Source organism: Solanum verrucosum, unplaced genomic scaffold (assembly GCF_900185275.1).
Source record: "Solanum verrucosum unplaced genomic scaffold, falcon-dt-bn FXZP01000060.1, whole genome shotgun sequence".
NCBI lineage: Eukaryota > Viridiplantae > Streptophyta > Magnoliopsida > Solanales > Solanaceae > Solanum > Solanum verrucosum.
This window is the reverse complement of record NW_026020129.1, coordinates 4,588,779-4,612,725: the sequence shown is the minus strand read 5'-3', so window position 1 is coordinate 4,612,725 and position 23,947 is coordinate 4,588,779. Positions and strand designations below refer to the sequence as shown.

The window sequence follows — 23,947 nt, the reverse complement described above, 5'->3', positions numbered from 1 at the left end:
TTTTGATTTCGAAATTCAGTATAAAAAGGGAAGTGATAACTCCCTCCCAGATTTCTTATCAAGGGAATATCTTTCTTCTGATGGGTTTTCTTGACTTCTTTCCTGATAAAGATTTGGTTACGATTTTGAAGGCAATTCCTCTTATTAGAGATTTAAAGGAACTTATATTATGGAAAATTATAGACGGAATGGTGATTGATATTGTCAATAATTACATGATTGAACAAGAGCTTTATGAAAGATTTTATTGTGATGAAGTTTATAACCTCTTGAATGATTAACTTCTTGAATGATTAAAACTAAATGCTATGTTTGCAGGATGGATCCTCCTTGGATAACCAAGGCTAGAGGAAAAGGCAGTTATACTCGAGGAAGGGGAAGATCATCCCCAAGTTCATCAAGATCATCATACGGATCTTCATCATCTAGTACTCCAATTATACAAAAGGGAGGAATGAGTTTATATAACTTAAACTCTAGAGCACAAGAAAGAGCCTCATCATCAATACATCTGGAAGATATTCCAGAAAGTGATCCATTATATGCTAAACTACAGGAGTTTATAACTCAAAAGCAGGGTGATTCTTTTGCTTCAATCGCCAAAGAAGAAGTTGATGATATCAAAACATATGAAAAAGTAGAAAAAAGAGAAATGATATTTCTCTTAGAAAACTCTGACATACAGAGAAGAGAAGAACCTTGGAAGATATTCCAGAGGTATTTAGTTAATGGGCTTTATTTCCCGGGTGAGTCATACAAAACTCGGAAATATTATGAGACTCTGCTAATAAGCACAGGTGTTGAGTTTCAACATTTTTCAGGATATAATACAAGTGAGAATGTTTATAACTTCTCTAAAATGATTATAAAACACATCATTCATATTGAAGATTGGGGTATTTCCTCAATGACTGAAAGACAATTTAGTCTAAACAAAGTCATGGTAAGCTTTACCTATTGGGATTATATTCAGGCATTTAATAAAGTTCTCTGTTATAACAATGAGAGGCATAAACATACTTGGTTTATAAAAGTATGTGCCAAGATATTTGCGAATCCTATACCAAATTGGTTTTTAAACTGGTGGTCCTACCACGGGCCAACAATAAAAATATTGCCCGAACCATTTCACAAGTTATACAAAGAATGGGTCAAGGTTTCCCCAGATCTCAACAAATTATATCATCAAGAACATATTTGTTATTTTCAACAAATTGAACAAATATATTTTTTTATAGAATTCTCTGTTCCATGGATTCATAAATGGGTTTCGGAAGTAGATTTTACTGAGGAACAAATCCCTTGTCTATACAGAACTTATTATAATAATTTTTGGGACAAGTTGATGAAGAAAGATCCTCAAACAAAGTCCATATACGGACAAGAACTGCTGGATCTAATTACAAAAACGGTACAAGATTATAAATCAATTCCTAATAAAGGAATCATGACTGATGACTCGACCTCCGTAAAACATATGGCTAGAAAAATTTCTAATCATGATGAAGGAGAGCAAAATGAAATGATTATGAGATATCTAGAAGAAGTCAAGAAGAAGATTCTTCTAAATATAAGTCATTACGCAAAATCAGATTCTTCGATGCGTAGTGAAACAAGTGAAGATATGCACGAAGCCCAACAATATGAAGAAGAAAGTCCAGTGGATGCACTGAAGAAAGCCGAAGATTTTTTGGCAAAATTAAAGGACAAAGTGTAAAGCTTAGGCGCGTCGGTAGTGGGCCCGCACTACTGTAGCAACACTGTTCACCAACAGTAAATACACTGTTACCAGGACCCAGATAGGGGCCCAGTATCCTGTACATAGATGCTTTCTTTTTCTATAAATAGGTTTGTTTTTCTTTAAAGAAGAGCAGGTTTTAGAAACCCTCTTCCCTTCTTTCCTTCTTCCTTTCTCTCTCCCCACTTGTAATATATTTTCAAGTATTGTAACCTTACCGGACTTTGGCCGGAGGAATAGTAAAGTGTGCTGTTTGCTACAAGGTACTTCCTTTTATTTTCAAGTTTTTATTTCTGAGTTAAGCCGTGACTATGTTCGGCTAAAATATTATATCTATGCCGGATAACTAACTTCTCTTTTATATAGACCATGAATGGATCTAAGCTTTATTTAAATATAGAAGAATTTTAGTATGGCTTCTCGACTTGGTTCCGAGATTGAGGTACAGTCAGATCTAGTACTACTTTTATTGGCTTTGTCTTTATGACTCCGTCTGATGAGCCGTGGTTTTTAGCCTGAAATTGAGTTTGATAAGTAGGGCATCTCATACCCGGTTAGAACTATCAGACACATGGGCTTAATAAAAGTATGTATTAGATTCTTGACAGGCCCTTTGCTTGGGTAAAATAATAAAACCATGCAGTCTGAGAAACTATGTCAAAATTCTTGTATATTTCGATTCTTATGTAGTTAGACTACCTCTAAGGATATTGACTTGCTTGATCTACGATCTGGCGGACTACCTCAGAAAAAATATGCGACGGTAGCCCATGAAATGTTAACTATCGTTAAGTGCGTTTTAAAATTTCAAGATGATTTATATAATCAAAAATTTTTGATAAAAACTGATGCTCAGTCAGTCAAGTATATGTTCGATAAAGTTTTTAAACATGATGCGTCTAAGTTAATTTTTGCTAGGTGGCAGGCACAATTAGCCCCTTTTGATTTCGAAATTCAGTATAAAAAGGGAAGTGATAACTCCCTCCCAGATTTCTTATCAAGGGAATATCTTTCTTCTGATGGGTTTTCTTGACTTCTTTTCTGATAAAGATTTGGTTACGATTTTGAAGGCAGTTCCTCTTATTAGAGATTTAAAGGAACTTATATTATGGAAAATTATAGACGGAATGGTGATTGATATTGTCAATAATTACATGATTGAACAAGAGCTTTGTTGACACCCAATTTTGACCGACCTCTGATCCTTTTTGAAATGCTATTCGATTAAATTCGTGTTTTTAAAATATTTCAAGTTTAGAATTTTAATTGATTTTGTCTAAAAAATAAAATAAAATTTTATTTTATCTTGCTTGATTTATATAAATTATTGTAATTATTATTAAATTATTTTTTTATCGATAGATAAACTCAAAATAATTACTTTATTTAAATATTTTTAAAATATTAGATGTGTCTAATTACATGAAAATATTTTAAACATGTGTAGTATTTTATTAATGAAATAGCATTTCCTTAAACTTCCTTTAAATCATTTAAATGTTAGCCTATTTTATTCTAATTCATTTCAATTCTGGTCATTCCATTTCCAATTGTATTTCAATTATAGCCTTTGTTAATTTCAATTTTAGCCTATTCTTAATCCAAATTCAGATTTCAAGTGATCTAATCTCGTCCACCCATCTTTTAAATTAAATCCTAGCCACTCATCTAAAATAATCTAATGGTCCAGATTTATTAAACCCTCCTTTTCTATTTCAACTAAAAGACTCCTAAACCCTAAAACATTTTCATTGTCCTCCTCTTTTACCTTGAAGATCAGATCCGCCTCCCCTTTCTCTCCTTGCCATTTTTTCCGGTGAAAGCCAACATAGGAGACGATGCTGTCTCCCTCTCTTCTCCTTTCCGGCGAGACCACCACGAGGCATTAATCACCGGTGAAACCCCTTCGCCTTCTCCTCTCTCGCTGGCATAGACAAGCAGGCAGCAGCTCCGCTGCTCCGCTGCTCCGCTGCTCCGCTGCTCCGCTGGACAGCAGCTCCGACCAGCAGCCAGCAGCCAGTAGCTCATCCAGCAACCGGCGCCTCCAGCTCCTTCAAACAGCCACCAGGCAGCAGGCAGCAGACAGCAGCCAGCGCAGGCAGCAGCCAGTGCAAGCGAAACGCTGGTCAGCAGCGGGCAGCGCCGGAAAATGACGCAGCTCCTCCGTCTCCTGTCTTCTCCGGCCAGCAGTAGCAGCAAATTTCGGTAAAATTTCAAGAGTGGCGACTCTTCAACCCTCCAAAGCCCAAAAGAGTTGTTAGGTCGTGCACCAGAACCCGTTTTGAGAAAAATGGGGCGCGACAGAATGGCGACTCCGCTGGGGATATTAGGTTCTAACCATTAGGTGTTTTATGCTTTATGTGGGGCTTACTGGGTTATTTCATTGTTTGTTTGATTAGTAGCATGTTAAGTTGTTATTCGTTTTCCTCGTTTATTTGTTTTCTTATTTATGTTCTGTTTTTCATGTTTCATCCCTTTCCCTTCTTCCTTATTTGTTTATTTCCATGTTTCGCCCTTTCCTTTTTTCCCTTATTCGTTTACTTGTTTGCATGATCCCATACCCTCTTTCTTTAATTGTTGTATTCTCTATTATTTTATATGTTTACCTCCTTTTATTTATGCGTGTATTTATTTACTTATTTACCGCTTTCATAAAACTGCCTATGTGTTACTGTTTTTTTCATCTAAGTGCTAAATGTTATTGTTTTGATAAACTGACATTCCGCTCATACTTCCCCCAATTGGGACCCTCTTCCTTTTTTATTTTTGTTACTGTGATGTTGTGCCTTTGCACCTCTCACAACTACTCCAATTCTCTTCAAATACCCAATTATAGAGAGTCGGCATATGCGTGGACGTAACGGATAGTTCTACTACCGTGAAACCACGAGCCTTCTCGCATAGAATCCCTTTCAAGTCCGTGTCAAGCCAACTTTTAGAAATCTTGATTAGGTCATACATGCTGAATAAACCCTAGGCGGTTTGACCATTGGTGTCAATCCGCATGATTAGTAGCCACCTCATCGTCTAAAGGGCCTCAACACCCTTTAGACAAATCGCATAATTATGTGTCAATGTGGTCATAATAATTAAATTAAGCCAAATTTGCCAAAATGGAGTTTAGAAATTGTTTGTTGTTTTGTTTGCAGAGTCATGGACACTTTCAACTCTCCAAACCCACAAATGGTCGTAGATATAAACTACAAGTTAAGGAGTTGGTGGATTGATATTAAGAGGGATCGCGAAAGAGAGATTCGTCAGCTGTTGGGTGGTCTTACCTACCTCATCTTTGTCATACCAAATCCTCACTTGATTAGGGCCTTGCTAGAATTTTGGGACCCTGTGAGGATGGTCTTCAAATTCGTGGATTTCGACTTGGCACCAACGATTGAGGAGATAAGTGGTTTTATTGACATGCCATATCACGAGTGTGAGATGATAGTACCATATAAGCCATCATCGAGGGAGTTTCTAAAGAGTCTGGGAATGAAATCAAATCCAACATTGTCTTCTCTAGACCTTGGGTGGATTCATTTCGACTTTCTGTACTCACGCTTTGGCCGAGATGATAGTTATTACTCTTTCATTGATGAGTTTGAATGCTCCGTCGAGGAATGGGAAACATATCGCCTAAATGCCTTTGTCATTGGCCTATTAGGGTCCCTAGTTTTTCCTAACATAAGAGGAAGGATTGACACACGCTTGGGTTATGTGGTTCGAGATTTAGCCCAAAAAGAGGGTAAACCTAGGAAAACCCTAGTACCTATGATCTTGGCGGAAATAATGAGGAGTTTGTCAGCATGCGTCGATGGTCGAATATTTTTCGAGGGATGCAACCTTTTGCTGCAATTATGGGCTATTGAACACTTCTACATGCGGTCTGACATTGTAGATATCTTTCTGGGTTATGGCAACAAGATTGATAATCATCCAAGAAGAATGGTAGCTTTCACTGACCCTGTAGGATTCGTAGACTGACAGATATTCTTGACAAAGCTCGAGAGCTACCGTATCCAATGGAAGCTCCATTGGTTGTCCACCCCTCATGCAATAGTAAGAGGCGATGACCGATACTTTATTGAGCTCATTGGCCTAAAAGGTGTTCAACCATACACTCCTCTTCGAGTACTCCGCCAATTTGGGCGAACTCAGGTAATACCACTCTGGTCTGACATGGAGCAGTTTAAGTATGAATTTGGATTAGATAAACCCCAAGTCCACATCATACTTCGAAGATGGGAGCGAGTGTTAACCATTCCTATGGGTGCACGACAGACCTTATGCACACGTGAGTATTACATATGGAACCTAAAAGAGGTCAAAGACAGAGATGTGAGTGAGGAAGGATACTATGGGCTCACTGATGAAAGGGAAAACATATGGGCACGCAGCGTGTTGAAGATGGAGAATGAAGTCACTCCTTGTACAAGAAGTCAATTGGCGCCAAGTTCTTGGAACCGATATCTTCAAGATTTTCAGAATTTAGAATGACTTTCCCATTGCTACCCTCTTTCCCTTAGTTTATTTCAGTTTTTCATTTTTCAACTATGATGTATTATTCGAATTTTATAATAAATAAAGATTGCTTTTATTTCTCTAACTCTAAACTCCAATTGGCAAATAAGGCTTGAATTAATTATTGTGCATCACTTATATGTCGTCTTAGGCCTACCTCTGGCTCAACGAGGTTCTTTGCATTTAGGACGTTTATCTTAAAACAATATGTTTGTTATCTCGATTAATGCAACGCTCTAACTTGGTTTTCTTTTGCTTTTGCTTTTATTTTACCCTTCCCCAATGGTTGATCTGTAGACCATGGTTTACCATACGCGATCAAAGGAAGCTCTTCCTTCTCTTCCAGATGAGAACCACAAAGGGAAGAGGAAAGCGACTAATGAGAAGGTTATGATTAAGACTATTGAAAAGAAGCATCCTTCAGATGAGTTGGTCTCAAGCCTGAAAAAGAAAATAATGGAACTAGAAGAAGAAGTGTCTGATATGCGCGGGTGGGCCAAAATGTTACTCTCTGTCGATCCCACTCTGGAGACAAACATAGATAAGTCGCCTGTCACAAGTCAAGTCACTCTCCAAGACAACCCTCCACTCACTCACCCTATTTCTCATCCTCCACCAACTTACCCCACTCCGCAAAATCAACCAAGCTCCATTCAAATGCCTCCAAAGAACACTCACTTTCCAAATTACCCATATCATTTTCAATACCATGCTTATGGTTCCAGACCTCTATATCTTACGCCGAGCCTACCGAGTCCTCCCTTACAAGCGCTTCAATATCAAACACCTCTACACCAAGTCCCTTGGTATTGTGCGCCACTTCAAATGCCTCTATATCAAATGCCTTCATCCCAAAGGCCTCCTCTACCATATCAAAAGCCTACTTATCCTGTTCACAATGTCAAAACCCTCACTCAAAAACATATTTGCAAAAATCTATTCAATGTGGAGAAAAGGCCCATCAAAATTTACACTCCTTTGACTGAGCCCATGGATAAATTCTATGAAAAGTTGAGGATTGCTGGTCACATCGCCCCTGTCAGTGAAATAAGGATGAACACACGTGGAAGGTGGATTGAAACTTCTAAGGTTTGCGCTTACCACTCAGGGATGAAAGGACATACCATAGAAGAATGTCGTGATCTGAAAGACAAGATTCAGCAATTGATTGATACCAAGATCATACGCTTGGAGGACTTGGCACCAAAGAAATCCCAACAATGAGCATGTCGAAGCTCATTTGAAGCAGTTTCCAATAAGAGCCTTGAGCCATTTAAGTTTATGTTTTCTACATTCAGGCACCCATATTAGCATATGGGCAATAAAGTTGGTCATAATATGTCATTTTCAGTATTGGTTAAGAATGCTCTATTTTATGCTCTCTGTATTTGGAACTACGTCAGACCTGATTCCCGTTTAAGAGGGGATACGTAGGCGCTCCTTTGGAGTTCGGTCTTATCATAATAAAAATTTCATTTTCCCCTTTTGACTGTTAACTGGGGCAGAATTTTTGAGAGGGTCTCAAAAATTCCATCAAAAGGACATATTCTTGCAAATCACGATACTGGGGCAGAATTTTTGAAAGGAACTCAAAAATTCCATCAAAAGCATTTTTTCTCACAAATCAGTAACTGGGACAGAATTTTTGAGAGGGTCTCAAAAATTCCTTTGAACAAAGCATTTCCTGCACAAATCAAGACTGGGGCAGAATTTTTGAGGGTCTCAAAAATTCACTACGATCAAACTACAATCTTCAGATAACGAATTTGATACTGATGTCAGATGTTGCAAAGTCTCAAACTATGCCATGGTCAAAGATTCAACATTACTTTTTACAATTTATTATTTTCAAAAGCTTTTTCGAAAACTCTCTCTCCCTCTATTTTACATTTCTCTTCAAAGCAAATGCCCGGAAAGGTCTGGATGGCAAGTCAAAGGGAGCACACCGGTCGGAGCAGATCAACCGCCCCCATTTTTAAACTCACAATCTTTCTTTGAATACAGGAAAACAGGTACAGACGCAAAAGATAACTTCAGCATCACCTGACCGCTATTAAGCTCGACAAATCTCCAGTAAACGGTGCCCTATCCTGAATGAAAGATCAAGTTATTTTGAGCCCGACGATCGTTAATTATTGGTACATCTTTCCAATCAAATGAAAAAAAGCTACTTTATATCAAGCCCGACAAATCAACTGCACCCACTCCTTACAATAGGACGAAGGGTCAAAACTACAATATTCCAAATTCGTCAACAAATGACACTCAATCCTTTAAATAAGACGAAGGTCTATGCCTCCAATCAACTATTGCATGGGCCCGAGAATTACATCATTGCATGTGCCCGAGATTACATTGTGCCCGAGATCTGCATGTGCCCGAGAATTGCATCATCTGCATGTGCCCGAGAATTGCATCATATGCATGTGCCCGAGATTGCATTGTGCCCGAGAATTGCATCATCTGCATGTGCCCGAGAATTGCATCATATGCATGTGCCCGAGATTGCATTGTGCCCGAGATTGCATTGAGCCCGAGATTGCATTGTGCCCGAGATCTGCATGTGCCCGAGAATTGCATCATATGCATGTGCCCGAGATTGCATTGTGCCCGAGATTGCATTGAGCCCGAGATTACATTGTGCCCGAGATCTGCATGTGCCCGAGATTGCATTGTGCCCGAGATTGCATTGTGCCCGAGATTGCATTGAGCCCGAGATTGCATTGAGCTCGAGATTGCATTATGCCCGAGATTGCATTGTGCCCGAGATCTACATCATCTGCATGTGCCCGAGATTGCATTATGCCCGATATTGCATGTGCCCGAGATTGTATTGTGCTCGAAAATTGCATATGTCCGAATAAAAAAAAAAAAGCTACAAGTATCAACAGATGCCCGAATTACAGATACGTTTTCTTTATTCATTATTTTATTCCTAAAGGCGTCATGGTCTAAAGGCATCATTTTCATGGCCTAAGGATTTACTTTCTGCTTATCATGATCCAAAGGTGTCATAGTCTAAAGGCATCATTTTTCATGGCCAGAGGACAACATTTCATGACCTGAGGATATAATTTTTGCGTATCATGGCCCTAGATATCATAGCCTAAGACATCATGTTCATAGTCTTATGGCAAACATCATTGTCGATATGGGAAATTGCATCATGTTTACCTTTATCATTTATTCGATATAACTGCTCTAATCGCTTTATTTAGTAATATTATAAGCTACAGATTTGCAGAGACTAATATTTTGCAGGCGAGATCAATCTCCCTCTCGGCTACAATTATCGTGCTTACATCTATCGCAACAAAGACCTTATCAATATTATTTGCTACTCATATTACTGTTTTTCATTTAATCCTTGGCTACCCATGTTACCTTCTCTTCATCGGATCCCTCGCTCTTAAACAAGAAATCTCTCTGTCATGCCTTTCTCGCTACTCTTATCCATTCAAGCCAACATCGTTCCCGTTCATATATTGTACCGCTTTTTCAATCCTTAGGAGTTTCGTCTGCTCCTAAGTCTAGAAATACACACGACCTGATTCTCGTATAACCAGAGATATGTAGGCGGCTTAATACCAAAGTCTCGGTCGTACCCCTTTTCAACCTTATATCATTCCAATTGATCCTACTGACATCTCTCGTCGGTCGGACAAAATCGGCTACTAAGTCAACGTTGGTTGCCCGACAATTCATTCTTCATTCCCAAGCGACCAAGGGGCAGCTGTTGACACCCAATTTTGACCGACCTCTGACCCTTTTTGAAATGCTATTCGATTAAATACGTGTTTTTAAAATATTTCAAGTTTAGAATTTTAATTGATTTTGTCTAAAAAATAAAATAAAATTTTATTTTATCTTGCTTGATTTATATAAATTATTGTAATTATTATTAAATTATTTTTTTATCGATAGATAAACTCAAAATAATTACTTTATTTAAATATTTTTAAAATATTAGATGTGTCTAATTACATGAAAATATTTTAAACATGTGTAGTATTTTATTAATGGAATAACATTTCCTTAAACTTCCTTTAAATCATTTAAATGTTAGCCTATTTTATTCTAATTCATTTCAATTCTGGCCATTCCATTTCCAATTGTATTTCAATTATAGCCTTTGTTAATTTCAATTTTAGCCTATTCTTAATCCAAATTCAGATTTCAAGTGATCTAATCTCGTCCACCCATCTTTTAAATTAAATCCTAGCCACTCATCTAAAATAATCTCCGCTGCTCCGCTGGACAGCAGCTCCGACCAGCAGCCAGCAGCCAGTAGCTCATCCAGCAACCGGCGCTTCCAGCTCCTTCAAACAGCCACCAGGCAGCAGGCAGCAGACAGCAGCCAGCGCAGGCAGCAGCCAGTGCAAGCGAAACGCTGGTCAGCAGCGGGCAGCGCCGGAAAATGACGCAGCTCCTCCGTCTCCTGTCTTCTCTGGCCAGCAGTAGCAGCAAATTTCGGTAAAATTTCAAGAGTGGCGACTCTTCAACCCTCCAAAGCCCAAAAGAGTTGTTAGGTCGTGCACCAGAACCCGTTTTGAGAAAAATGGGGCGCGACAAGCTTTATGAAAGATTTTATTGTGATGAAGTTTATAACCTCTTGAATGATTAACTTCTTGAATGATTAAAACTAAATGCTATGTTTGCAGGATGGATCCTCCTTGGTAAAATAATAAAATATAGTAATAGTAATAGTAATAGTAATAGTAATAATAATAATAATAATAATAATAATAATATAATAATAATAATAAACATAATAAAAATAATAATAATAATAATAATAATAATATTAATATTAATAATAATATTAATATTAATAATAATAATAATAATAATAATAATAATAATAATTATTATTATTATTATTATTTTGTTTAGGGTCAATAGTTATAGGTTTAGCAAGAGTATTTTCTTCAACTGGAAAATCATCAATTTTAGTTTTTCCTTTGGTTCTTTGACACTTATAGTGAAGAAGATTTAAATAATATTTCTCAAGAGTTTTATGAAACTTGTGCTCTGCATAATCATATTATGTTTTTTGTACCCTGGTTTATAACCACTTACTTACCTTTTTCGTTGAGCATCGCTCCATTTACCTGAATGAAACCGAATAAGGTATTCGTGCTTATCATGAGGGTTAATTTGTTTTAGGATTCCGCCATAACCCATGTTGGATGCATCTGTCTCAACTATTTTAGGCCAAGCGGGTAATAAATTCTATAAGATAAGCAAATTAGCTCAGATCCAACCGCATAATTATAACCATGCGTTTTAACATTCAAAGTTAAAGCATCTAATATATTAGAATCTGTTAGCGATAACTGCAAATTCGGTTGAGCATTAAAATAAACAGGACCATAAGCCACTGTGGATTCTATCGAACCCATTAAAGATTGCCTAAAATTCAAATTTCTTGCATCTCTTAAAGCTGCTAAGAAAGTCTCGGGTAAAAGAATTAAGGGCAAAAATGTAATATACTTGGTCAACATAAAAGGGCTTTTAAGTTTAAAAAAAAAAAAGCTCCCCCCCACCTTAGCTTTTAGCTTTTGGCTTAAAATAAGTCATTTTTGACTTAAAATAAGTCATTTTAATAATTGTCAAACACTCTAATAAGTCAAAAACTGGCTTTTAAGCCAGTTTGACCAGCTTAAAAGCCCATCCAAACAGGCTCTTAAGCCTTAAAGACTCTACAAACGTAAATTGATGACATGTTCTGCTAAAAGCCACGAGATCTTTTCTGACCTACCAAAAAGAATTTTTTTTTTTTCTCATCCCAAAAAAATTGTTTATTTTTTATTTTTTTCTATTTCCTCATTTTATTTTATTTCCACAAAAGAAATTAGGCAATTAATTACCCTTTTTTCCTTTTACCAATATTTTCGGGCCTTAAAAATTCCGCGATGGGACAAATTAAACTATAATTACATTTTAAATTTTGTAGCAAATACATAATATACATGTTGCTTTCAACCGATATGATATGTATTAATACAATTTAGGTAAAAGGGATAAATATACTTCGAACTATTGATCCAGATACCCTTCGTCATACTTTTGAGATATTGGTGCACGTGCTGTCCAAAAATTAGAGCATATATGCCCTTCACTCTAACGGAAGAATAAATAGGGACATGTGGCGCAATCTTATCTGTCGATCTGATATTTAATAAATGTCGGATTGGTGGATAAGATTATGACACGTGTATGTCCGTTAGTATAAAGGGTATATATGCTCTAGTTTTTGGACGGCAGGGACACCAATGTCCCAAAAGTATGACAGAGGGTATCCGCATATCATTTACGATAGTTCGGACATATATCTATCATTTTTCCCTATAATTTATACTCATCTAATTGGAGATGTGTAAAAATCAAACTGATCAATAAATTAAATAAAAGCATATGATATTAAACTATTAGATTAATGGGTTTTTAATGATTTTCTAAAAAATATATATTGAATTTTAATCAATTTTTTAATATTGGGTTTTACCGAATAACCTAATAAGACTGTAGTAATTTACTCATTTTCCCTACATAAATATTAAATTTTAATATCAATATGTTACACATTTACTATTTAGCCTTCAATTCACATTATTGTCTTGGTTCTTTTATTTGTATTGCACTTATATATTCTTTTTCTAAGTTAACACTATTTATTTTATAAGAGTATGTAAACTTACATTATTTTCTTGTTGCGTCAAACTATTGGAGAAATTATTTTATTATTTTATGAGTATTTTTTTATTGGTAAATCAAAATTTGAATCATTAAAGACCAAATTTGATAAAAATATCTTATTAATTTAGTGTATTTAAAAATCAAAAACTAGTTAACTGAATTAATAATAAATAAAATCGAACTGAACCGATAGCTATATTTCATTATTTTACTTGCTAAATTATACTATTTGTGAAATTTTCTCAAGAAAAATGTGCATCCAGTATGGCCAATCCTTCCATACCCCACCCAAAAGGCTTCACCACAAATCTGGCAAAACAGAAACCAAATTTCAGAAAGCATTCTGCTGAAGTTCAACTATTGGCTTTGCTATTCAATTCTTCCTGTGATTAGATAACTTCTCAATCTCATCTCTGTGAACTGTGGAAGAGAGAAATATGGCGTCTTTCTCAAACATCGGCGCCATTTGCAAAGTTCCATCAGCTCCTTCTCTTTGTAGCAGTAGTAGTAGAGCTCTCTTTCCTACTACTTTACGCAGTTTCAGTCATTCACAAGTCTCTCGCTCTCGGTCAGTATTCCTTGATTTAGCTCAACTTTTAATGCTCTTTTATTCGTGAGTTGAAGTTTATGAGTTTTGAATTCTATTCCTTAAGGTGTCGTATGTTATGCGGATTAAATCGGGGATTAAAGTCCTGAGATTATAATTCCAAGTTGGATATCAAGTATTAAGCCTACAATAAAATTTATAATCATGTTTGGTTGATGGGATAAATTTATACCGTCAACTAAATGCAGTATAAATTTTGTTCAGGCTTAATCCTTGTATATCCCAAGTTATTGGATTCTAATTAATAATTTATGTATATTTAGTTGAATTTTGATATAAATTCAAGGTCTGGATCTGTTTGACCGAACCAGTAACCGAAGAGCTAGCTCCGCTCCCAGTACTTTTTGTGCTGTAATTTGTCTAGGATGGTTGAAAAGAGCTTGCTGATTGAATAAGAATATGACAAACAAAAAATCACACTGCTTCAGGGAAAGAGAAGGGAAATACTATTCAGCACCTAACCTAATGGTAGTAATTTAGTTTCTTATAGAGTTATAGAGGTAGGCTTCTCATTTCTCAAATGTCACACCATTTATCTTAATGAAAACATTTATCATTTGATCAGTTATTGTTACACACTCGAGAAATTAAGATCTCTTGGTCACTTACAAACTGAATAGAACTCTCTCTGACCCAATTTATGGGAAGGTATTTGGAGTAGGTGGGTCAAGACACTTAATTTTGATCGTGAATTCAGGTATAGATTCTTCAAATTTTTTAAAATAAAATTTACATATTTTGAAAACTACATGAGAAGTACTACAAGTCAACATAGCTTATGATATAAAAAATAAAATTAAGAAGTTTGAGAAGATTATAGTGAAAGGGAAAATTGTTTGATTCCCCAAATAGTAACACCTTCATATAAAGTGGGACGGAGGGAGTATAAATGATCCACATAAAATGTACATGACCATGCTGTTCCAAATCAATCAATCAATGAACTAAACTACCTCTCAATCTCAAATTAGCTGGGGATAGACATTTCGCTCTTTAAAGGTCCATTTACCTTTAAGAGGATTCATTATGGTTATTCGGAGTACTATTTTTGGGCTGGCTGTCAACATACAATAACCTTTTTCCTTTATCCGATCACGAGGTTTTGCAAAACTCACACATGTGGAGTTAGTTTTCAAAATCCTAACAAAGTTAAGTAATGAGGATGATACCATTATAATTTCAGCTTTAAAAATAATAGACAAAGAAAACTAAGAATTATATCGTCAGTGTATATGGAAATAAAAGAGTGATCATTCAGATTGTCAATTCTGTACCATTGCAAAATGTTGGCACATCATGTTCCGGGATGAACTTTTTGATTTTTTAGTTCCTTGTTTGGCATAGTTGATTTTCTTTCTTTCTTTTTTTCCACAGCGCAAGCGAGATATGTACATCTGCACAGAAAACTATATTCTTTGAAAGACTAAACTAGTTTTCTGAAAACTGGATTAAGGTTTAAAGTAAAACCGTATGTGCTGTATTCGTAATCTTTGGGACGATCAGAATTCTAGCCTGACATGTTTGCAAAGTTTCTCTTCTTTTTAGTTCTTGCCGACTTTGTGTTAGAAGCAGTTATGCCGAAGCTGTCAGAGGGAATCCTAACTCGGATGCAATTGATGTTGTAGCAGATGTTAAGACTGAACGAGTATTACTTCATGACTTAAGCATCTTCTTTTTCTCCTTTTGAGATCAAATCCATTTACAACTGTCTCAATAGCAACTAGTTGTCATTCACTTTTTTTTTTTTTTTTCAACAGATTGTGGTTATAGGAGGCAGCGGCTTTGTTGGCTCTGCAATATGCAAGGCTGCAGTGTCAGAGGGTATAGAGGTCATAAGTCTGAGCAGGTATTTGTAATACATGACTGAGCAGTTCAATAGGGATTTCAATTTATAAAAGAATCTTTACTGATTGAATGTGATCTTAAACATTTTCTGTTGATTCATAAGGATCTATACAATTGCTCTATCCTCTTATGCTATTTTTACGTATTATGGGTTCTCAAATTTTAGTATTTCCTACACAGGTCAGGGCGTCCCTCTAACTCAAACCCATGGGTAGATCAAGTCACTTGGATAACAGGCAGGTTCATTTCTTCATCATACACTTGAGTAGGTTGACAATGAATTCAAGTAAAAAATTTACATGGATGAAATCAATGTGGAAGTTGATTTTCAGGCCCTTTTTCTGATGAAAGCCATTGTAGTTTATTGAGAATGGATAATAATATTATTGATGAATGAATCCCCCATATTTTTTTTGGTTGGTGTGTGTGTGGGATGGATGTGCTTGCTGAAATAAGTATCTACTAAAGATAATTGAAGACCCTCTCGCCACACTAAATAACGGAAAGATATAATCTACTGAAGCTCCTCATGGCTTTGCAAGTCCAAAAGTGGGAAGCCATGTTGTGTCCTGCTGCTTTACCTCAGGTGACAGGTACCTGCATACTCAGTGTTTATGTTTAATCCAATCAAGCTGAAAAGGAGAGAATGGATGATCATTTTTGGCAGGCCAGATAAGAGGATCTGAAGGATAGTCAAGCAAAGTAACTTTTTCACTTGACAATTCTAGTCACTAGAAAAAAAATCGATTTACCCTTAAAGATGAACGGGGGGGCAGAGTCTATTTTGAAACCATTTGAAAGACCAAACCTAATTCTCTATTATTCATGCTATGATCGAAGCCTATAAGTCAAAACACGACGTCAAAAACTGGATATTCAATCTTTGCCATAGTCCATAGGTGAATATTTACAAAAGAGTTCTAAAGTTCCTTCAAACAATATGAATCCTGGACCAAACAAGAGCAAAGAATTGCAAAGAATCTAGAAGTACTGGACTGTTTTGCCTAGTCTGGTTGCTATGGTCAATTGGTCATATGCAAACTTGAAAGAGGACTCCAGTTAAAACTACCTCTATCAGAAAAAAAGAAGAAGGAGATCCCCGTTAAAAGTAACAGATGTTATCTGTGTTGGTGTAGTTTTGACTTTTGGCTAAAGTCTTTTTCTGATAGTTTTCCATCCAATCCAGATTACTCATACGATCATCATATCATGCAGGAGATGTTTTCTATGCAAACTGGGATGAAATACTTATTGGGGCTACTGCAGTTGTTTCAACTTTAGGAGGTTTCGGTTCTGATGAACAAATGCTGAGGATCAATGGTGAAGCTAATGTTGTGGCTGTCAATGCTGCTAAAGAATATGGTCAGTAGCTTTCATTTTATTTATTTGAAGAAATCTGTAAAGCTGAAGTGACCTTTAAAAGAATAAAGATAAGATTTGTTTTTTCAATGTCAAGTGATAAACTTTTTGTGGTTAATTTTTCCAGGGCCTATCTTCTCTATCTTATTTTTACTTTTAACTTGCAAATTGCAATATATATAATGAATCAGATAAGTCATGCTTCCCTGTGATGAAGCATGAGGCATGGTTGACTCCATTATTTACTTTAGCTCAGAGCTAAAGATATATGTTGCTAGAGAAAATTGATGCTTAGAAAAATATTAAAGAGCAGAAAATTCTGCTCATCACTTCTAATCTATTGACATTTACCAACTGAAGAAAAAAGCTGAATCCGTCCACAGATTGAAATAAAATGCTTGATTACTTTTGGTGTAAATTGCAGGATATGCATGAATAACTGCTATTATATATATTTTGCATTTCTCTTGCATTCGCTATGTAGAACTTCATGATCTATTTTGCTTCACCTAAACCTGTTTATCCAGTATTCAATAATTTGGGATTGTCTAAAACAGAGGTTCTCTACAGTTTGCAATTAACAGTATGGTACTGCTTTGATGTGTTTAAGAACAACCCTTATGGCAGGTTTAAACTAGTCATTTTGCACACCATGTTATCATTGTTCCCTTGTTTCTCCATAACTACTCATGCCAAGTGTTACATTATACCTTTTGTTATTTGCAGGGATCCCTAAGTTCATATTGATTTCTGTGCATGATTACAATCTACCATCATTCCTCCTTCAATCAGGTTACTTCAAAGGGAAAAGAAAAGCAGAATCAGAAGTTCTTTCCAAATTCCCTAGCTCAGGTACTCTATTAGATGTTTACTTCTCATTGTTGGCACTGTGGCAATCTGAAGCTTACGGTTCTAAAAATTGTTCTTTGAAATTAGTATGTACAATAGCACCATGTCTGCAACAAGTTTGTAAATAAAAAGGGGAAGTGTTCAGCTTGTTGCTAACCCTGAACTAGTACAGCCACAATTTTTTTGTTACATACTTATATTTCTCACTGAAATGTAACAGGTGTGGTTCTTAGACCTGCCTTTATATACGGGAAGAGAAAGGTTGACGGCTTCGAGATCCCCCTAGATTTGATTGGAGAACCTCTTGAAAAGTTATTACGTGCAACAGAGAGCTTCACTAAACCATTGAAATCGTTGCCAGCATCTGATTTAGTTCTAGCCCCTCCTGTTAGCGTGGACGACGTTGCTTATGCAGTGATAAATGCTGTTAAGGATGACGATTGTTTTGGCATTTTTACCATCGACCAAATCAAAGAAGCAGCAGCAGGAGTTAAGGTGTAAAAAAAGGTTCACATCTGAAAGAAAAATGATAATATTGTAACAAAATTATATATGTAGAACATGTATCCTGTCATATAAAACTCTTCCTTATGATATCCATAGTATAATGGACCTTTTGATACTAAAATAGCCTTATTTCATCCTGTATTCGTAAGAAAAGCAAATCAACACTCCATCTTGCAAAACAACATGTCTTGGAAGTTATGGAGATTGAAATGATAGCATAATTGAATATTAGCTACTGTATTATGGCTCATTGCCTATTACAGATTCATCAAATCTTGTCGAAGAGAGACGAACTTTTGAAATCATAAGATCCCAATATCATGCTGAACACCTTGATTGATGAGAAAAGAATACTAGTACAACAAGACAATCACAACTGATGTTGTAATGTGAAATGTCTGCAAATTAACCAGGAAATTTAAAAATGATCTGAGAAAAATTAACATAAAGGAAAACAAAATTTTAGCGTGAGGCATGATGTGTAGGTTAAGTGCACATCATGAGTTGAATCTCACGGCAAACCAGAAGTCTGGTATTTAAGTGAAGGGTAGAGTGCGGGTTCATTATCCATCTTGTTTCAAACCATGCTTTTACATGCCTCATCTCTGGGTTGTGCTTGATTGAGATGCAATTTGAACCCAAACAAACTCCTCCTTGTATGCTACATGTCCGTCACACGAGGATTCACACGTGTACACAGCAATAGTAGCCCAATCAAGAGAATGCACATCATTTTCCACACCAAAATAATAGAGTATTTGTGGTAAAACCTGGAAGCGACAGAAAAAAAAAGAGAATGAATTGAACTTTTCAGGCAACCAACAAATTAAGCTACAATTTCTACAAGACAGCCAGAGACATACACAACTGCTTTTAGTAGTTTGAGAATCACCACTAGTTAGACTTGTAAGCAAAGCAAAACCTTCATTATACCTGAAATTCGAAAGCCCTACGGCCGCCACAATAGGTGCACTTAGGGATGTCAGCCTTTGATGGTTGGCCACTTGAAGTTGGCCATAATGGTTTTGCTCCAGCATCTCTGTAATACCTATTTTCCAAGATAACGATCAAATCTCAGTGACAAGTCATGTGGTCATAATTCTTTGTGAATAGCAAAGAAGGCGGCGACAGTCATTTATCTATGAACGCATAGTGTTTTTCCAAAATTAATATAGTACAAAAAAGCCACAAGTACTTCAATCACCTTAATACTTGCTCAGGGGTACGAGATATCCTCTCCTGGAAAGATGCCCAACTCTTCTTGTCATCTCCCCCCTGTTGTAGAAACAATTATGTGAAGTTGAAAGTTATAGTCGATATATCCATCAACCACTAGAATAGCTCTGCATACCTCGAAGCTGTCTATAAGTGCCTCAATTGATTCATCCACTCGGCTTGAAGAAATCAATGAGTTCACTTGACCATTATCATCAGAAACTTTATCCTCACATTCATCAGTAATTGCAATCTCATATTCTGGCCAGAGACTCTTGCTTGCAACTGTTCGAGGATTAAAATCTCCATGAACTTCTCATGCACTGACATTCTAAATATATAACATTCTTACCCTTTTTCTAGTATCATATCATTTAAGTAAGATTTTAGAACAAAGCATCGATTACCCTTACCTTCTTGCACCTCCCTAAGAGTCTTATTATTACTAGGTTCAGATGCATCCTGAGAAATGCTTGAGGGTAAGCAGCGTTGTTTATGACCTGATTTCCAATGAACAGTCTGCAAATTGGATTCAGTTAAGAAAATTCCTTCCTAACAGAAAGGAGCAAATGAAGCATGGTACACGTTGCTGACCTGGTGTTTCTCCGAGCAGTAGTGTACTCTTCGGCAACCACCACAGACTTTATCTCCTTTCCACGTACCACACCAGCCACAGAGAACAGCTGAGAAATGAAAGAAGATGTATTACAAAAAATACAGGACATTTATGTGTAAATATTTTTGGGTGATCAATTAATATGGAGTTGGAAGAAAAGGAAAGGCCAACGACTTTGATAGATAATCGCAAATACTTAATCAAATCAATTGTCAACTCGAGTCATTGACCAATGAAAAAAGTAGATCCTTCCAAGGAATTACCTCCAGGACTAGAGGGTTTATCTTTCCCATTGTTTCTTGGGGGTTCACTGGAGTAAAAAGAGTTATCACGGGGCAATTGGCAACAAAAGACCTTGACACTTGAAAAACACATTCAGTAATCAGAGTTAGATGAAAGGATACATAAGCATGGTAATTTATAGTCACACAACGAAATTCAATTGTGAAGAAGTACCTCCTGGATTGCTTGTCTTGGTTCCTTTTCCACTGCTCATGTTGATCTTTAAGGAGACAGGTCATTGATGTACACATGAAGAGAAATAAGGTGCGGTGAAAAGTCGAATCCTTCTCCGTGAGTGGTGCGTAAACCTTAACAATAAGTAAAAAACAAAAAGGAAAAATATCAATTCAGTTTCCTCTTTCCACTCTTCTTTTGCCACACCGGGAAAAACAAAAAAGAGGACAAATGGTAGAAAAGGAACCCTGCACACAAGTAGATGTAGAGCCCATATGATGCAGAAATAACTAATACATTATTGAAAAATAGGCAGCAAGTGAACTAATCAAGGTGAAGCGCCTGGACAACTTAAGGAGATGACTTTCTTTGGCAAGACAATAAACAAACTTGAGCATTCCTTGTAAATTGGAAAACAGTGACCAGAGACAAAAGGAATGGGTGTCTGAGAATCAAAAACCTACGAGTCATAACAAATGCCTCTTGATGAAATGGCTTTGGAGATTTAGTATTAAGGAAAATGCACTTTGGAAGAGAACCTTGGTTGGAGAAGTTCACTTTAGAGAACCCACGGTGCACCAAAATCTCTTAAGCACCTCATTGAATAGGATTATGGAAACAACATTCGAGGATATTGGAGTAAATTTGAGACAAATATTGTTCTCTTCCCGGTAATGGAAAGAGAATCAGATTTTGGGAAAATACATGGTAGGGCCACATCTGCTTAAAGACCAATTCTTGGACATATACAGTTTATCCCCCACAACACAATGGAAAGAAAATTACAAAATTTCATTTAGCACAAGGTTGGAATCTCTTTCTGCGAGGAGTTTGAATGATTGGGAAGTAGAAAGTTTAGGCTTTTTGCTTCAGATGCTAAACAGTGTAGTTTTGGATCACAACAAAGTTCACTCCATCAGTTGGAAGAGACACTCCAAAGGACTTTATTCAGTCAAAAGCTGCTACACTATGATGGAATCTAACAAGTAACAACAGGGTTATATGGGCTTGGAAGATTTGGTTCAATAGATTAGAGCTCCTTTGAAGGTCTCTTGCTTTTCTTGGATTGTGATTAGGGAAGCTTGTCTCACTCAAATAAACCTTCAAACAGGGGGACTTCAGCTTTGCAGAAGTGTCCATTGTGTGGAGCAATCGAAGAAGATAGCCCCTTCTTTTTGCATTGCAGGGTCACAAGTCAATTATGGAGCATGTATTATGAAATTTCAGGCATTGGATCATGCATATCTCCATTACAAAGCTGCTGCAGTGCTGGAACAGAAAGGGGGTTGGGGCTTATACAAGGATTCTCAAAAGAGGAGGCGTTGTACTAGTATCCACAGGCCCTAATTTTTCGCACTATTAGCTCAGGCCATTTGGTAGACTCTGGTTGAAAGAAACATCAGATTTTTTAAGGCAATGGGAGAAACATAGATAGACTTAAACTTAGATTGGAGAAATGTATTCAGAAATCGTTAACAATTAAAATCCTAAACCTATCGGAAGAACTAAAGTACCATTTGACCAACTCCAAAAGGATAATAAGAAAAAAGAACCACATCTCCTCTTATGTTGTATATTGTACAGTTCGACTTAGACTTTATGCTGTACAACGTCAAGTTAGATTGGAAACGCTGTCTTCTGTAAATTTGATGGAGACTTTTAGCTTCAGTAAAAGTTAACTGTTTTTATTTGGGTAGCTACTTCAGTGTTTAAGTATGTAATGACATGAATTAATGATATATGTTCCCAGAATTATCAATACTATTCCCTAAACTTAAAAAGAATTACTTTGACTTCGCTTCTAGCTCCATCTTGTATCAGACAATGTTTTCCAATTTGTAGGCTAAAGGATCCCAGACCCCACTTTGTTAGACTACACTGCATATGTTGTTGTTAGATACAGCCTGCAGCTAAAATTGTAACTTCCACAAGAACATAAAGATATACCTGAAGCATGAACTGCAAAGGCTCTCCACAGATATCACAAAGACAGGATCTCCCTGTTGGCAAGTTAATTGGATCCAACCAAGCCTACATTCACAGAAACAAAATTTAGAACTCAATCAACCTTGGAAGCGTCTTTCACCCTAATGAATATGGAAATTAGCGCAAACGAATCAACGAGAGAACTTTTCTAAACATACAGGAGTACCCCCAGCTTTGCTTGGAAATAACTCACGTAGCAGTGACCATGAATTCTCAGGCTTTTCAAGAACCCCTAACCCCACAGGTTCTTTGTCTTCATCCTCCTCCTCCTCGTCATCATCATCATCATATGAATCAACATCTCCACTGTCATCAATTTGAACCTCTTCTTGATCTTCCTCATCAAGAGGTGTAATTTGCAAAGTCCTCTTTGAAGAACCTCTGCTCCTTCCGGCATTAAATTCTTCCTCCATTTTCGCTAAACTATCCACAGTGATGGTTGAAAAAAAAAACAATTACTTCCCAGAAAAATCACACAACCTCATGTTCAGGAGCCAATTAAGAAACTAAAGGAATTTACAACAAGCAAAATACTAAAACTCCACCAAGACTCAATTTTTATGGAGACCCAGTTCATATCAAGATGAAAGAAGTAAAAATAAAGGGTTAAAAAGACCTCATGTTGAAGAACCAACTGGAAAAATAACAACAGGCGAAATAAGAGAACTCCCATTACTTTTCTACAGAGAACCAGTTCATATAAGCATTAAAAAACAACGATTAAGTGGAGGAAAATACCTGAATTAGATGTTTTCTCGTTCCCTTTTAAGCTTTGAATTATATTTAGCTGAGATTAAGCGAGTGTTGAGACCTCAAACAGCAAACAGCAAACAGCAAACAGCAGGAACAGAGCAACCAAGGAGAAGGGTTGAAGGCAGAGAGACATAAACCTCTATTTATATTTGGGCTTAAATAAATATGGGTTATTAGAAATTGGCCCAACTCATGGGAAAAATGCACTTTTGCCCCTTGTATTACATTTTGTTTGGATGATTGTTACGTATTGTTTCATAATGCATCATATTGTATTTTGCTGTATTGCATCTAACTATATTATTTTAATGAATACGATGTTTGGATAGATTGTATCGTTCTCTGTTGTTACATAATGTCATACATCCATAATTTTAAGTGATAAACCTACAAGAAAAATAGGATACGGGGTAGAACTATTATGAAAAGGTATGATAAATGATAAAATATGACTATTAAATAATAAGTAAAGATAAAATGAGAAGAAAATATTAAGGTAACGACAGGATCACACCAAATCGGTCGCTACATAAAATGAGTTTTTTTGTCATTACTAACGATGAATTTAAACGATACGATACAATAGAATTTAAGTAATAGTCAAAACAAACATCATATTTAAACTAACAATACAATAGGTAACAACTATCCAAACAAGGTGTTAGTCGTTAAACCGTTTAGCCGGCATACATTTATATTCACATTATAATTATAATATTCATAAGTTATGCCCCCGGCGCCCTTAAAAATTTATACTTTACTAGGCATAAGTTCAATTTTAAAAGCAAAAATTAAAGACCAT

General features: G+C 36.4%; 3 protein-coding genes across 4 annotated transcripts in view; 2 read left to right on the top strand and 1 right to left on the bottom strand.

The window, feature by feature from the left end:
• Positions 1-23,947, top strand: part of LOC125827213 (40S ribosomal protein S30) — a 359,593-nt gene that overhangs the window by 119,176 nt on the left and 216,470 nt on the right. The window lies entirely within an intron of this gene.
• On the top strand, positions 13,276-18,240 carry LOC125827194 (uncharacterized protein At1g32220, chloroplastic). The gene is made up of 7 exons (XM_049506557.1): positions 13,276-13,520; positions 15,105-15,204; positions 15,317-15,405; positions 15,585-15,640; positions 16,620-16,766; positions 17,490-17,615; positions 17,833-18,240. Exons 1-7 carry the CDS (start codon positions 13,390-13,392, stop codon positions 18,111-18,113), a joined length of 930 nt encoding a protein of 309 aa, XP_049362514.1. The 5' UTR covers positions 13,276-13,389; the 3' UTR covers positions 18,114-18,240.
• The window catches only part of LOC125827187 (uncharacterized), a 62,434-nt gene continuing 56,908 nt past the window's right edge, over positions 18,422-23,947 (bottom strand). Inside the window, exons 2-12 of one of the 2 annotated variants that reach the window (XM_049506549.1) lie at positions 23,131-23,221; positions 22,551-22,815; positions 22,354-22,437; positions 20,407-20,540; positions 20,214-20,311; positions 19,929-20,017; positions 19,748-19,853; positions 19,471-19,619; positions 19,324-19,394; positions 19,053-19,167; positions 18,422-18,889 (exon numbers count right to left, since the gene is read on the bottom strand). In XM_049506549.1, coding sequence (XP_049362506.1) covers positions 18,719-18,889; positions 19,053-19,167; positions 19,324-19,394; positions 19,471-19,619; positions 19,748-19,853; positions 19,929-20,017; positions 20,214-20,311; positions 20,407-20,540; positions 22,354-22,437; positions 22,551-22,805 — 1,272 coding nt within the window. In that variant the 5' untranslated portion in view covers positions 22,806-22,815; positions 23,131-23,221 and the 3' untranslated portion in view covers positions 18,422-18,718. Of the gene's footprint in view, positions 18,890-19,052; positions 19,168-19,323; positions 19,395-19,470; positions 19,620-19,747; positions 19,854-19,928; positions 20,018-20,213; positions 20,312-20,406; positions 20,541-22,353; positions 22,438-22,550; positions 22,816-23,130; positions 23,222-23,947 lie in introns of those variants that run through there. The other variant, XM_049506550.1, reaches the window with a different exon arrangement.